The following is a 17,115-nucleotide window of genomic DNA, read 5'->3' on the forward strand; positions in this document are numbered from 1 at the left end:
TTTCGACCGAAATTGCTCTAGATCTATAGTTTCAACCAGACGTTCGGCTGTCTCCGTAAGCTCCGACGAGCTCTGTGACGTCGTGTGACGTCACAGCTAATCGAGATGTCTCGTGCCGCTTGATGTTTGAAGTGGCTGTCAGGATCAATTTTTCAAGTGTTTTTGATGGTTTTTGATGGTACACGCCCCAATGGTCACACCGTAAAACATATTATCGCAAAAAGATTTTGATCCGCTCCTTAGTATTGAAACTTAAAAAATAACAAAAGTGCTGGAAGTGATGAAATTTATAATGAATACATAAAATCCTCTGCTAGTATTATGTTACCTGTTTAAGTTATGTTATTATGTTCCCCAAACGAAGTTGGGGAACATATTGTTTTTACTCTGTTTCTTATTATTATTATTATTATTATTATTATTATTATTTTTCTTCTTCTTCTTCCTGGGTACTTTTTTGTCCGGGAATGATCTCGTAAACTATACATCCGACTAAGGTGAAATGTTTTTAGGGTCAGTAGACATGTTATGTAGATTTGCGGAACGAAGGTCATTTTGCGCGCACGTGCTTGCAAGAGCGTGCACGTGCAACATGTGTAATGACCGATTTAATTGATATAGGCGTAACTTTTTAAATTTTTGATGAAATGCTTTGAAACTTATAAGGTTATATTAGTAGCATAGACATTATGACATGGTCAAAATAGCAAGATCTCACGCGCATGCACGTGCGCTTCGCTCTGATTGGCTGAAACTAAAGTCTCAATATCTTTCTTGTTTTTTGACAAAATCCTTTGAAATTTTGAAAATAGCCATGCATTAGGATATCCTACAACATGATATATAGCAATTATCATGAAAACACGTGCATGCACGTGCGCTGCAATCTGATTGGCTTAAAATTTAAATAGCTTTAACTCCCTTGATTTTCAACCAAACAGGATGGGATTTGGAACATAGATAGATATACTGGACTACTACAAGAAAATATGGTCACCATGCACATGCATACACGTGCATGTATGTGCGCTGCAATCTGATTGGCTGAAACTTTAAACAGCTATAACTCCCTTGGTTTTCAACCAAACGGGGTGGGATTTAGAACATAGATAGATGTAATGGACATCTACAAGAAGGTATGGTCACCATGCTCATGTATGCACGTGCGTGCACGTGAAATGAGCAAAATCAAAAAAACACTTGAATGAGCGTATCTTTTTTAATACTTTTGGATTAAATACTTTAATGTTAAGTATATTAAAATATATAGATTGTGTAGACAAGATGATATGGTCATTACGCACAAGCATTCACATGCGCACGCAAAATTTGAATGAACTTGGTACACTTCTGGGTAAACGTTATTAAAGTCTTAAATGCATCGAGTTTGTCTTATTCAATGAAGCTTACAGGGAATATGGCACCAAAAGGGAGTTGGGGAGCGTTTGGGGAACATCTGTAACGGTCCCCGTTACAATTAGCACTAGTTTAATATTGTTTTTAACTCGGCAATTTTACCTGAAGCTTGGATTGTTGGTGATATATTGCCTATTTATAAAAATAAGGGGAACGGCAATGCCCCTGACAACCACAGACCTTTATTAAGTTGCATGGGTAAATTATTCACATCCATCTTAGCTAAACGATTAAATAATTATGCTGGGCAATATGATATACTAAATGAAAATCAAGGGGGTTTCAGATCAAATTATTCAACAATAGATAATATTTTCACTTTACAATCGTTAATCGAATTATCCTTTTTACTGAAAAAGAAACTATATTGTGCATTTATAGATTTTAATGCTGCTTTTGAAAATGTATGGAGAATAGGATTATGGCAAAAACTCATTCAAAATAATATTACCGGAAAATGTTTTGAAGTTATGGTGAAAATGTACTCTGAAAGTAAATCCAGAATAGCTGTTAATTATATGATTACTGAATACTTTCCCTGCAAAATAGGGGTATGACAAGGGAAAAAACTTATCGCCCTTTTTATTTGCTTTATTCCTGAATGATGTAGAATCTTTTTTAATTGCACATAACAAAACTGGTGTCTCAACAATATTAAATGAGATAGAATAAGAACTTGGTATTTTGCTAAAAATGCTGATTATTTTGTATGCAGATGATAACTTTTACTATCAGAATCACCCGAAGATTTACAGAATCAATTGCACAGGTTTTTGATTGTATTGTGAAAAATGGAATCTAGAAGTTAATATTGAAAAAACAAAAATAATGATTTTTTTCAAAGGGACGTATACCACATAAAGTTTTTTTTTATTACAATAACAAAGAAATTGAAATTGTTAAACATTTTAGATATCTAGGAATTATATTCTCAACAACAGGCTCATTTATTTAGACAAAACAGTATGCTACTGAAAGAGCAACGAAAGCTATGTATGATATTTTGAAAAAGGGTAACCAATTATATCTTTCTCTATATGACCAATTGTAATTGTTCGACAAGTTTTTAGTTCCAATTTTATTGTATGGTTGTGAAGTGTGGGGTTGTGGTAATGCTGAAATGGTAGAAAGAGTACATTTAAAATTATGTAAAATGCTTTTTCATTTAAAACCAAGTACTCCAAATTGTATGATCAATGGTGAATTAGGCAGAGTACCTTTAATTATACATATCAAAACAAGAAGTATTGCATACTAGTCAAAAATTTTACATGGAAAACAATCAAAATATATATTGTAATGTATGAATTACTTCGTGCAAAATTTGATAATGGACATGAATCTAAATGGTTAAACAATTTGAAATCAATTTTAGACATTTTCGGATATAGTAATATTTGGAATCAGAATCAATTATTTAATAGAACTTGGCTTATTAAAAGTTTGAAACAAAAACTACTAAATCAGTTTCAACAAAATTGGAATTCAACCTATAATTATTCTTCAAAAGGTGTGGCATATAATTTATTTACAAATTTACACTTTGGATGCCAATTTTTTGTGGATAGCGGCTTACGTAATTATAAGAAACAAATTTTAGCTAGATTTAGAACAGCTAACCATAAATTACCAATTGAAACAGGAAGATGGGAAGGTACTGAAAGAATTAATAGAATATGTCTTTTGTGTATAAATGATCTTGGTGACGAATTCCACTATATTTTATCCTGTGAAAAGTTAAAAGATGAAAGAAAATTGTATGTTCCGAAATATTATTTTTCAAGACCTAATGTTATCAACTTTAATGAATTTTTTCTTCGAAAAATGTTGGACTATTAAGTAAACTTTGTTCATTTATCAAAATTGTAAACGAGAGAGTCAAACCTCCAGGTTAACGTTAATGTAAACAATTATTATATGGAAATACTTGATTATAAGCACACTTTGTATATATGTTATATGTTATGCTCACGCATGTATGTATATATGTTATAATAATATGTATGATCTCTATAATGTTAAATAACAACCAGAGAGATATTAATAAACTGGTAAACTGGTAAGACAAATCAATTTCACAATTTAACGAAATTCGGATTGAAATTGTTTTTTATCATAACCAAAATGCCCGTAATTACATGTATATTAATTCATTATACATTGTAGGTTACTCTTCGGTGCCATTTCACTCGTTGATAGTGGTCAGTTAAGTTTCTAGTTCCGGACATGTGGTGCTTAATAATTGATCGCTGATTATTTATGAAAACGACATTGTTTAAAATTACTATTGTAACGTGTAGCGGTCACCCATCCAAGGGTTAAACAGGCTTGCCGTTGCTTAACTTGCCTGAAATAGAGGGAGACTCTACCGCATCACCAGAAAAGCTAGCTCACTGGCGAGGAAGCATAAGTTCCCTATATACATGTACTGTCCGCTACACCCCCGCTCAGGGAAGCTTCGACCCGAAGCTTAGTATGAGTTCTCTCTGAATATCTCGGCCTCTTCATCTACGGCAACCAATGCCGTTCCCGGACACGAAGTCCGTATACTTGGACACAAAGTCCTAGTATTAGAGCTTCCTGAAGTAGGTCGGAACCTGACTTCAGATACGGCAACCACTGCCGTCCACAGACACGAAGTCTGTATATGGACACTAAGTCCTAGCTCTAAGACTTCCTGAAGCAGGACACCAGACACCCAGAGTCACTACGCTGCCACCAATTTTCTAACGTGAAGCGGTCACCCATCCAAGGGTTAAACATGCTTGCCGTTGCTTAACTTGCCTGAAATAGAGGGAGACTCTTCTGCATCACCAGAAAAGCTAGCTCACTGGCGAGGCAGTATAAGTTCCCCATATACTGCCCGCTACTCTATTTAAAAAATGATTTAAAAAATAATGTTGCAATAGTATTATAGTCTAACTGGGTTGAGTATTTAGTTGTGTGTATTTGTGTGGTGGGGAGGGGGGGGTTACCGAAAGAAACTTTAGAAAAAATGCATGGTGTTAAGCTCATATTGACTACTCGAACATGTATAAGTATGTCATTTACCTATTTAACGCCTACTCCCACCCAAACGAATTCATCCCGAAATAATTACCTCCGAGATTCCTAGAACTGACCCTACCTTATTTCATGCATGTGAGTTTTTTCTTATTTAAACAGCATGTTTTATGAGTAAATGATAAAAAAACCGTTCAATACTGGGATTGAAAAAAGGGTGTATTTTTTCAATTAAAATAAAGATTTCATTACCAATGCAAGACAAACTTCCTTCCAAATGTTTTTACAAACATTTTATGGAGTATTGCTTAATGTGCAATATATCTACAGTGTACATGTATCAAATTATTGTCCTTACAATTATTGTATTTTCGTAAATTGTTGCATTTCAAATATTTGTCTTCATCATATTTATACATGGTATATGGAAAAAGAAAAAAAAAACAAATTTATTCCACATTACTGGGTAGATTCTGGATTATTGTCGTTCCCGGGGACATTTTTTTTTATTTTCACATTTGGAAAGATGTATCAGATTTATACAATCAAACAACAGAAGTGTTGCTTTATTTAAAATAAAATTTAAAATTTAAAATAAAATGACTTTTGAACTCATCCTGTATACTTACAATACAATTCTTGCCCGAAAGTTGACCTTTTGAGGTGTAAAGTTTCTGTCGTCCATCAAGAGAGAAGTGTAAAACAAACAACTCATATACCATGCATTGATAGATAATACTTATAACAATTAACTGTTTTTTTTTAAATGAGAGAAAGGTTCTATAACTTTGATGGATACTACTTATAACAACTATTTAAAAGAGATAATTAAAAAAAATTATAATCATATTAGGAACGTTACAAAAAAAATTAGTCATTTTTTGACATAACGTTATCCTGACGTCATGATTCCACTGTTAAAAAATAGAAGTATCACTGATATAAACGATAAAAAAACATACTTAGAAATGGATTAGAACCATAAAAATTCATATTTGACAACTCCTAACCTTGCTCTATCAAAATTCAGGAAGAACAAAATGTGTAAAAATTGCCATAATCATCCTTTTCCCACGGGCGCAATCATATACATGTATGTCTAAATTTTTCAAATTTGTATTTATACCTAAAATCTATTATTTGAATATACAACTTTGTAGTAAACCTCCAAAGTTGGCCAATCCATTTTGTCCGTAAAAGCGTTGATTTTGGCATTACATTTGGCCTAGAGGTCCTTCAATGCAGGCCTGCCTCTAAATAAAATTGCGATATTTTGATAGGTCAGGATGTAATGAATATTTTAATATAGGATTCTTTAGGGGAACCCCTGCCCTATGGTCTAAATTCACAAAAAAACCTACAAACAAAAGGAAACCTGATTTTGATAATCTGCTTCAAATTTATACCTACAATTCTTATACTAGGAGTAGCTATGTGCTGATTTTTACACCGTGGAAACATTCTTTTTAAAGTCGGAGGATCAAATCCACCTGGTACCACAATTTTAAAGTTTTAAGGTTCATAAACCCTCTGCTCACTCAAATAAAATGTTGCTTAAACCTTAATGATTTTTCAAAGGAAAAGTATTTTATTAGTAAAATACCGACAAGTATATTATAGCTTGTGGGGCAAAATTGGACAAAAAGACTTTTCAACTTGGCAAATCTATAAAGAAATAATAGACATTTATGTCATTAAGAGTTATGTCTCTTATCAGAGTATCAATGACACTTAAGTTTTGCCTTTTCAAAGACTATTTTTTAAGTTTTTTATAGGCTTTTGTATTTTCCTTCAATTATCTGTCTTTTAAGCATGTTACCCATTCTTGATATTAGAAAAACTAAGGAGATATCAAATCGTAACATTCCAATGTACAGTTGTCACTCGGCATAGGCACACTTTCTCCGAGGACAAGAATATTTCACTCTGTGTTACTACATACAGGTTTTCTTGGCAACATTGAGCTGCGATGAATTTCAATTGTATATATCCTTAAGAATTTAACCATATTGGTTTTGGCTACATATATCAGTAACCATACTCCTTTGGATTCCAGTTAGGCCAATTTAATTTGCACACATTAATGACATGCCTTATCATATTCACGGATAAATAGCCTAGACATAAAGAAAAGAATTTCAGAGAGAGTAGACAACATTATGCAAAATGGGAAGTAAAGACAAATATTAATTATTACATTTGGAGATATAAAGCAATGAGAGAAAATCAATGAAAGCGCTACTCCTACCTCTACCAACTAAAATAAAGATTTAGGAAAAACAAATTGTTATATGTATTCAGCCTAATGTCATTAATCGGAACGGAAATCGACAAGCATTTTGTAGAGAAAAAAACCAGGCCGGTCCTGTAGGTCAGATCCCTATTTATAATGAAGTGATCCTTTCCAGGCTTAGCACACTTATATACCGAAACGAGCAAAATTCTTAACAAATAAACAGAGGTATCAAATTATCTTTCAATTCATTATGTAAAGTGACTAAAACCCTTTGACACATTACATTCTGATAAAACAATCAGCAATTTTGTGAGGAGAACATGGCTAATGCATGTGACGTCTACTACTCTTTGGATTGTTTGTTCAACGATCGATAACTATTCCGCGAAAATGCTGTATATCCGAAGATCTTTAATATAATAAAAAGTATGACGAAGACAGGAAAACATGACATTTTTTTGTTTATATCACGTGGTAATCTAGAGCAAATCAGATAAGGCTTCGCCCGCATGCAAATTATCCAACGTTCCAACTATTGTTGATGTTCTGGCAAACTCTACTAACTTGACAGTAATTTCTTAAACATATAACGTATTAGTAAGTAATCATTATTTTAGGTAAGGATCTGTCAAGCTGTACTAACGTGACGACCATCTGGGAGAACGACACGTCCATAGAAAGGTGCCCCAAGGAAGACTGGACTGTGTCCGCCATATCTGCCATATATATGCTGTTATCCAACCTGCTTCTGGTGAATCTTGTTATCGCCATGTTTAGGTACCATATTTTGAGAGTTTACATGTATTTAAAATATGATTGTGACGTTCATATTTTGTTTGTGTTGCGTATTTTATAGCCCAGTGAAGCTAACTTCCCGAACAACCAATTGAGTCACCTATAACTATCCGTTCTTTTTTTTTTTAAACTGTCCATTCTTTTTGTCGTCGAAGAAGTTCATTTCAAAGTTTGGCTGATATTACGAGGGCCGTTCAAAAAGTACGCGGACTGTGCTAGTATTTACTCTTACAGACGTCATATAGTTATGAAATTTCACAGAAATATATCTTAAAGATTCAAATAAATTTTGAGCAAAATTTCTGTATTTTTAAAAAAATCTACGAAAATTATCGGTATGTTGATATAGCTGATGGAGAGGTACGGAGCACGACAAAAATTGAAGCATAAGCATGCGGAATCCAAAATTTAACTAATTAATTTTCTATAAATCGCGATATTTTTCGACAATTTTCTCAAATGTATCTTTAAATTGTTCTATTATTGTGTATTTAGATTTCTGACGTGATATTTGAAGTACTAGCAGAAATATAGTGATTTTTCTCTGATGCGATTCCCGTGAAAAGGACTGAAAATGACGTTTCCTGAATTGACGGCGCACCACACTTTTGTTAAATTATGTGTGATGCTCGAGATATCGCCAACATAGATCCAAAATATGTATATTAAAACATGTAGTTCACTAGGGTATTCGTGACATTCGTCCACAAAAAGCTAATTGAAATTTTAGACCGTTAGACCTCTATAAAAAGGCTTTACGGGAGGACGGGAAGAAGATTATTGACGAAAACTTTATCAGTATTGTAAAGAACGTTATTGAGAGTCAACAATATCACACTATATCTCATAAATACCTGCAGTTCTTAATTTCAAAACAAAAAAAGAATATGCTTAACTTGTTAAATAGATTTTACGCTTGACAAGAAATGGTGTTTGAATGTTGAGTAGATAAGGCAACTCAAACTGTACAGGAACTCTTGCGAAAATGTTGAGAAAATAAAAGCTCAATCACATATTTTTTATAATGCGTGTGACGTCAAAGAATTTGCTGCTCCGTGACTTAATGATATTTCCAGAAAAATAACTCAAAATTTATACCAATTTACAACATTTTGATATGAAATTTAGAAGACCATAAAAGTAAAGATTATTTTATATTATGTGTGACATTTTGCCCGATTATGTGGTCAAATATTTTTTTCTGTGCAACAAGTCCGCGTTATTTTTGAACGGCCCTCGTATTTTTTTCTTTTACTCTGTTTCCATTTCCAAATATAATTGATTTTCCGCATAAAAATGTACAGAAAGTTCCCCCCCCTTTTCATAAAAAAATTGTCAATTCAGATGTGTTTTTTTTTTTACCTTTTCTGTAACTAGTGAACATCATAAATAATTTAAAAAAAACAATAAAAATTGTCATAAAACTGAAATAATTCCACCTCAACTTCAAAGAACAGAACAAGTTTTTACTGATTTCTCACTTCACAACGGTACCTTATAAACTTTTTCATGTATGCAACAAAAATTAATGATGGACATCAAATGAATATAAAGAAAAAATATCATGAGTAAAATGTTCCTGGTTGCTTACTGTGGTTGTGCTCTTAAGGCAAATAAACCATCAAATATATATTCTTTTTTCTACATATGTATTTAAACTTTACTTTTCATAATTCCAGACACATGGCGGTCGCAAAATAATTTTCTTGTGGCTGCAGGATAACTTATCCCAAGACCGGCCGCCAGAAACATATCTGGCCGCAACCAGATAATTATTTTGCGGCCGCCATATAACTTCTGCCCGCCGCCAAAAGTTATATGGCGGTCGCAAATATATTTTCTTGCGACAGCCAAAGAATTTATGTGGTGGTCGCTAGATATTTTTACCATGCGGCCGCCAGAAAAGTATTTGTTTCTGGCGGACGCCAGTTATTTCTGTAGTGACCGCCAGATTAAATATTTCCTACTTGGCACCTACCGGCTTAAAAAGTATTGTTCTATGAGGGTTGTTAGAAAAATATTTTGCGGAAAAGTCCTGTTGTAAGCATTATAATAGAATGAATCTTGTGAAACTGTGCAACTAAAAGCTATGCGTATTTTTCACGGCAAAATCATGGTCCTTTTCCTGGATTCCTAAAGTACACAACTATATTATTTAGCTAAAGCATACTTCACGGAGCAGGCTACGTCATTTCACGTTAACACATCAACGTTACTTAAACATTTTCTATGGAATTAGAATTTGAACATGCAGATTTAGCGGTTTAAGAAATTTGAATAAAATCAGAGGGGCAATTACTGCTTTACTGCTTTTTATGGATAATCAATGCATAAAATCAAAAACAAAAATTGCAACGAGCTTTTTGGGATTAAACGGTTTTTTCTTCAGGATTTATCGATGTGTGAACTTAACACGTCGATTAATTCTGGATAAAAAAAACCCATTGAAATTAAATTCCAATTACGATTTTTTAAACGAATTACTCCACATTGAGTCCCCAATCAATCCGTTATTTCTGTCCAGCATAGGAATACTTTAAGCCGCAAATAAAAATCTAGATGAATTTCAATTAGGTTCAACTTAAATTGACAAGTATAAAATAAATAAAATACCTTTTGTATGTATTCAAAGTCAACCTACATCGTAAATACATGTAGACGTACACTTCAGAATAATTTGCCCTTGGCCATGTTGACATTTACGACAACTATCTAAAACAAAAGTAGCAGACAGACAACACCTTTGATTTGCTCTGGTTTTTTTGTTTACAACGAAAATAACAATCAGTAAGTCCTTTTTTTGGTCATGTACTTATTTTTATAAACAACAGAAGAAACTCTATCAGGGTGTATGTCATTTATATCACTGAGACTATTTTGAAGCATAAAAAACTATAATTCCTTGTGATTTTGTTTAAAGAAAGTCCTTAAATTATATAGCTATATATTGTTTTTAATTAAAACTGTTTAATCTATTTTATTAAATTGCCGGTTCAGGATCTTAAATTAAAATGCATGTGCTATCTGATAATATTAGTTAAAAATATTTTACATGTAGTTAATTTAAAATAAATCGGTTTGCTGATCCTTTTTTTTCATTCACAAATATACATGAAATGATTAAGAATAACACCAACCTTACCATACATGAGTCAAACTAAAGCGAAATATCTTTTTTCTAATTTTAGTTATACCTTTGAGAGAGTTCAACAGAATGCAGACACGCTGTGGAGATTTAACGCATTCTCGGTTATCAATGAATACGAGTGGAGAATCCCGTCTCCTTTTAACCTGTTGTTTGCATACCGATTTTGTTGCCGTTGTAGAGCCAAATGTGGAGGTAAAAATAATGTTATAAATAAAGCAAGCATAATTTTACTTTACGAATCTATTCCACAATTTATTTTAATTTCTTCAGAACTTTTTAACAAAGTACAGGATCAGAGCCTCGCAGAAAAGAAAAAGATTTATCGAATACATCTCCAGAGAAATACAGCACGCAAGATATTCGACAGAATGCAAAGAGAAGTTGGAAACAACATATAACAATAGCATTACATATTGTTACATTTTGAATACACAAAGAAAAACAATTATTGAAACTACTTAAAAACAATAACGTGACTACATGTAACACTTTTTTTCTGCTCTGTTCCAAACATAGCTCTAATGAAACGACTGTTTTTATTTCTTAGTGTTTGCATTTGTGCGTTTTCGTATTAACAAATACAATACAATATATACCAAAATTACTTTGATACTACATCTTTTATAATTTAAATACAAATGAGTCATGGTGCAAAATAAGAATTCTCCCAATACTCTGTTAAAATAGAATGTAACATACTATAACATGTTGAGATATGCTTTTAGACTTTTTTTCGTTATATGCAATGTATCTTTTTCTTGAATGGCTGATATCATAAAAAAATGTTCTTGATGCCAATTAGATTGCAGCTTTCTCTTACACTACACAGTCATAGAGAATAGGAGTGAGATAGTTATTTGGACATGAATTATATGTATATTTATAAATGAATTTCATTTATAAAGCACATTTTTCGACACAGATTAAACTATCATAACTGCCCTTGGTGAAGAAATAATTATATGGAAAGCAGTTAGGATACAGACGTACGCCCAACTCAGGGTGAAAGTGAATGTCATTGTGCTTTCTCTGGCATATAAATTTCATTAATGCATCACCCTAATAAATGGATTTAACTACACACATGTTTGACACATGGGTTCGCGCTACACATTTATTTTGATTTTGTGTTAAATAGCTTATAATAAATATGAATGTTTTATACTTTCTCAATTCAGACAGAAATCCTTCTCAAGAAAACAGCTTTACAAATTTCTAAATTTAACAAAGCAAAGACAAAAATTAAACCAACAATGCACGATCTTTGGTCAAGATTCTGTTTTATAAGTATGAAAAGTCAATAAGCATTTTACTTAATGATAAATTGTATTTGCTGACAGTGTCATTGTATCGACCATAGGACTTACGGAATGATGACTTTAAACGAGACTACTTATTTTCTTGCTTCATCAACTTGTTTCCAAATAACTTTATTGAGAAAAAAGTGTCCGACTCTGTGGTATCTTTTATTTCAAGCTTACCGGAATATATCCTGTCGACATAAGGATTGAAATACTGTTATTAATCGTTAACTATTGTTAATTTAGAGTAGATCGTCGATAAATCTTAATATCGAGTTGAAAAGCAAAGCAAATGTTTTGCACTTTTCACGTAAAGATGGTGAACAAAATCTTCTTCATATGAATTAAAAAATAAGTCTGCTGATAACTTGGTACAATTGGTACCCATTTGGTTTTTAATTCGATTGTTGGAAAACCTGATCTAAAAGAAAACAAAGATATTATCAATAAGAAACTCTAGCATCTTTTCATTATCAACTTCAGAGTACTTGTGTGTACAATCAAAATGTTTTTTAAAAAGTAATTTAAAAAAAAAACCAACAAACGGACAATCATTTCTACAAATCGGTCTTTGATATACCTTGTTTGTTTATATCCTATTTGCTAGTAAATAACCATCACTAATGAAGGCCATATCTTTTTTTATAATCTGGGTTTATGTTTTCTTTTACATATATAAATTATGCAAAGGATATTTTTGCTTTGTACTTTGTTCTTCTTTTAAAGCTGTCGTTGCTTTTTGGTTTTGATTATTTTTTATATACTCTATCTTTTAAAGAGAAAGGGAGTTTGTCTTTATCATAAGATATTTTCTAAGTAAGATATATTTCAACTTGTTAACCTTATCAACTTGTTAATGGGCATCTATTACGACATTGTTTGTTTTGGTTACACGGCTTTCAACATATTCGATTTGGATTTGATTTGTATATTTCTCCTTAAAATGACTGTGCTAGCAAAAATGGGTCTATTTTCGTGGATATGTTCAAATTCATTATTTGATATTTGTCTTTATACTAAATACACGTGTAAGACCTAGCTGTAGAATTGTAGATTTCCTAATAAAAAATATTGACAGGTCGGAGAACTACAATGTCACTCATTGAAAGAAGTGTATATTTCTTGCGCATAAAAATGTCGCGCTCGTTGTTTGATTTATTTCTCAAAAATCTTATCTCGATTGCACAGAAAAACGTTTCCAAAAATCCCTTATATCTTTATCAGCTAATCTGATGGTTGACTTCTGCACGAAGTAGGTCTGTCACGGTTCCACAATTTTTCAGTTCGGGTGGGTTCTTATTTTTTTAGGTTCGGTTTTTGGTTTTTTGGTTCGGGTTTATAATAGAATAAAACTCATGATTTGAATTATATTCAACAAAAAATTATATGTATTTTTTAAAATCTAAGAAAATGAAAAATACACTGTAATTACTTGTTAAAATAAGTTTCCTAACTAAAAATTTAATTTAAACAAATGATTTAATGCACTTAATTACCGTTTTTAGAAGTGATATACTAATGATCCTATCGTTTTAGACGCCATTTTTAGACGGTGGCTATTTATAGCCACAGGCTATTGCTGCTGGTCTGTGTAAACACACAGGGACCCTAGCGGCGATTTTTGCAGAGTCAAAATAATGAAAGTAGACTTATTTCGATGTTTGAAAATAAAATGTACATAGTTAACAAATACTTTCAAGTTATTTGGATACAAAGTCTTAAGTCCTGATATTTGCCGTTGTCAATATTTCTCGCCTCATGAATATTCATCGAGTTACGCCGAACTAAACTAACTCGTACACCAACCGACTCCTACATTCGTATGCAAACTACAGATGTCAATTCGTACAATTTTTTTTTTCATTTTTTCTCACAACTTCGAAAAAGTCAGTTTCGTACGCACATTGTGTTTCTTTAAAATTAACAATTAATTGTTGAAAAAATATTTGAAGATTTAAATGTATGATTGTTTCACTATCTAACTCCGAAATCAAATACTAGTCATTATTACTAGTAATTGCTACTTGAAACAACACACGACTGTTTCTTAAATACTGCTTTGTGAAATTTTTTTTACAATAAAACTTAAATAGTTTATTGTAATTTAACAAAGTCTTTTTGTTTGAATTTCTCATATCTGTTAACAATGCTATATTATTAAACGAATATATGTATTTTAGTAAAGAAGAAAAAAGATCACTACATCTTAATCAGTTAATAAAACGGTTGTTGGAGGTATATGATGCCATAAAATTTGCTAAGTTTACTACCATTCTAGTTTTTAAAAATAAGACTTTGTCTGATTATCTCGGACACAAAAACGACTAAACGGATAAAAATTTGTCAAAGCTATAATTACAAAGACTATAACGGACAATTTACCCATATATTTCATTCCTATTTAGAAACTCTAACGTGCCTCTAATAAATTTACCCTTTAAAGTGTGTACGAAAAAGGTATTCAAATAATGTGCATGAAATAATACTAGTATTAGGATTTATGCGATTTTAGTGGGCTGGTGTGTTCACATAGCAGTAAATATGTATTGTGCAATGATTCGCAGGGTTATTGCATAATTGTTAGAATATTATGCATGAGAAATACCATAATCGCAAACCCTAGTCAAAATGTACGATCCTCTCCCATTCTGGAGAAAGTTCCATGCGCATATATACAGGACTCCGATCGTGACTTGAGACGACGGAAAATAGAGACAGAAAAATATTTTGTTATTCCGTTTTTTTTTTTTTCGAGCAGTATACGAGGGTTGCCGTGTACAAAGCGTTTTTCTCGAAAAATAGTAGGCACTGCAAGATGAATTTTTTCGCAAGTATTTATTTATCATATTTTAGTGTATCTGAATTCGTTTGATAAAATATAGACAAAAAATTAATACTTCATTAACATGCTTTAATGTACTTACGCACGATTAAAAAAAAAAGTTTTTAAAAATAATACATGAGTATTGTTTCGAAATAAAAGTACTAAATAGATTTTGGTTAACATTATCCTATTTTTTATTCCCTTAACTATCGTGTCGTCTTTTGGAAAATTTAAGGACATTTGCTTAATAATTTTATCAATTTATCAGTTTATCAAGCATCCGAAATGGGAAAGTGGTAAATCCAACACACGAAAAACGGCGGCGTTCGATGACGATACTACGCACTGGAAAGCAGTCGAGTTTTTTCTCTTTAGTGTACTAGAGAAATGGGAGTTTTCTAAGCGTAATCCAATCCAAGGGTAGAACAAATGTCTACAGGAATAGCGGAAGGCGCTGTCAATGTTGACAGCCAATACGTTTTGACATTATCATCCGTGTGTCGTAAAGCGACACAACACATTAAATGAAATTTTATAATTTGCAATTGTTTATTTATGCATATACCTATTTGAAATTTGCTATGTTTTTTTGATGAAAATTGTAAGAAGATAGTAATTTACAATTTTAGATAACAGTGAGAATTCATAACACTTTACTTTTTTGTACAAAAAATATAAATTTATATATTAAAATGCAGGCCTGTAGATATATTGTGAAAAATTGAAATAAACATTTATAATTTCCATATAATTTTACAAAATCTTAAAACAACTTTTCTTATATACTGCCAGTCGCCATTTGACGTAGCGGGTTTGCTTTGGACTCACGGACCTGAAGAAGTCAATCCTTACGCCGCGGATTCGACTCCTACTGCGTGACATGGATATGGGTCCTTAATTCCGATTGAGATCCTGTGTCGCAGTAATTGCTATTCAGAAAAATATCCTTCACTGCTAAAAAATTTTATTCTCAAAAGGGGTGTTAATTGTTAAACAAACAAAATCATTCATGCCACCGTCTTTCAGTACTCACAGTACTTTGATTATGATAAAACCTACTTTATTCTACAAATTGGAACCGAAGCGAATTCCGAAAAAAACAAACCCTAACCTGACCCAAATTAATTGTTCTGCGGTTCCGGATCATTTTGGATACCGTAAATGCCCTAGCACAAAGCCTGTTACATGAAATTATTTTGCCACCCAAAATGGCAGTAAAACAGGCGAAATTTTGTATTGTTTCAATTTCATGTTAACGAAGGCTTCTAAACTATTTTAAGGAATGTTTGGTTCTGGAAATAGGAAAATAATGTGTTAGAAACACAAGGTAAGCACAAAGCATACAGTTGAGATGACAGTTGGAAAAATACAGAGAAATAAATTGAGAAACTACGCCTTTTGTTGTGCAATGACAGGCACTGTAGCTCTCTGCTCGTCCATCCCATTTTTTCAGATCAGCACACTTCAGATCTGGATGAATTTCACAAAGGAAACTTCCGTATTTCTGATCAAGATATGATATTCATGGCTGATGTGTAAGGCTCACAGGGTATACTTACTCCTCCAAAAGGCACCTGATCGCACTTTCCGAATATTTGTAGACTTTGGTTAATTATTTTTCATGCATATTTCTATTATCTATTCATAATTTTGGATCGATTACTGCTTGTCTTCTTCGCGTTTTTCCTTTGTTCGAGCGATATATTTATGATTAGGATTGGGATCCTTATAATGTTTATAAAAAGAATGTAAAAAGTTTTCACTAGTTTCCATCCAGATCTGAATTGCAACGTCCAGACGTATATACGAGGGCTGTTCAATGAATAATGTAATCGGCTCGATAACATCTAACATAGAAATCATATGCAATTAAGCTTGACTTTCTTTCATTATTGAATCTTTAATGAATTGGTAACAGTTTTGAGACCACTTTTCACACATAGTATCATTGTGGGAAGTTAGAAAACAAGGGCTATTCAAGACACTGCATTACAAATGAATGGTAAAGAATAAGTAATTATACTACTGCAGGATACAGCATGATCTGCAATGTTTCAATAAGTCTCTCAAAACTTTTGTAAAAACATGCCCTGCTGAGAAGAAACCAAAAGGAATCGCATTAAATTCGAAAACACTGAATTTGTCACCCTATTTCCATGTAAAACGTATATATTTGTGAGAATCTGAATGTATATCAATATGGTGATAATCCAATTTCAAATTGAACGTAATCATGTGCATTTCCTGTTTTGCATATTGTAAAGCCCCACTCACCCTTCGAATGCAACTTTTTGTTTTTCTAGGAATTGATTTACAATTCGAAAGTCTAATACCAACCTTTTCTTACCTTTGCTGTTCACTGAAACAATAAGTGGATTAACAACGTAAAATA

At 32.3% G+C, this 17,115-nt stretch overlaps 1 protein-coding gene across 1 annotated transcript in view; it reads left to right on the forward strand.

The window, feature by feature from the left end:
- Nucleotides 1-11,958, forward strand: part of LOC134252449 (transient receptor potential cation channel subfamily M member 2-like) — a gene marked incomplete at its 5' end in the record, with an annotated part of 49,624 nt that extends 37,666 nt beyond the window's left edge. The window contains 3 exons of the mRNA XM_062734939.1: nt 7,273-7,432; nt 10,639-10,790; nt 11,939-11,958. Coding sequence (XP_062590923.1) covers nt 7,273-7,432; nt 10,639-10,790; nt 11,939-11,958 — 332 coding nt within the window. The remainder of the gene's footprint in view (nt 1-7,272; nt 7,433-10,638; nt 10,791-11,938) is intronic.
- Nucleotides 11,959-17,115: the final 5,157 nt, after the last annotated feature.

Source organism: Saccostrea cucullata, unplaced genomic scaffold (genome assembly GCF_032062105.1).
Source record: "Saccostrea cucullata isolate Sc308-1 unplaced genomic scaffold, CSIRO_AGI_Scuc_v1 ctg1962, whole genome shotgun sequence".
Lineage (NCBI taxonomy): Eukaryota > Metazoa > Mollusca > Bivalvia > Ostreida > Ostreidae > Saccostrea > Saccostrea cuccullata.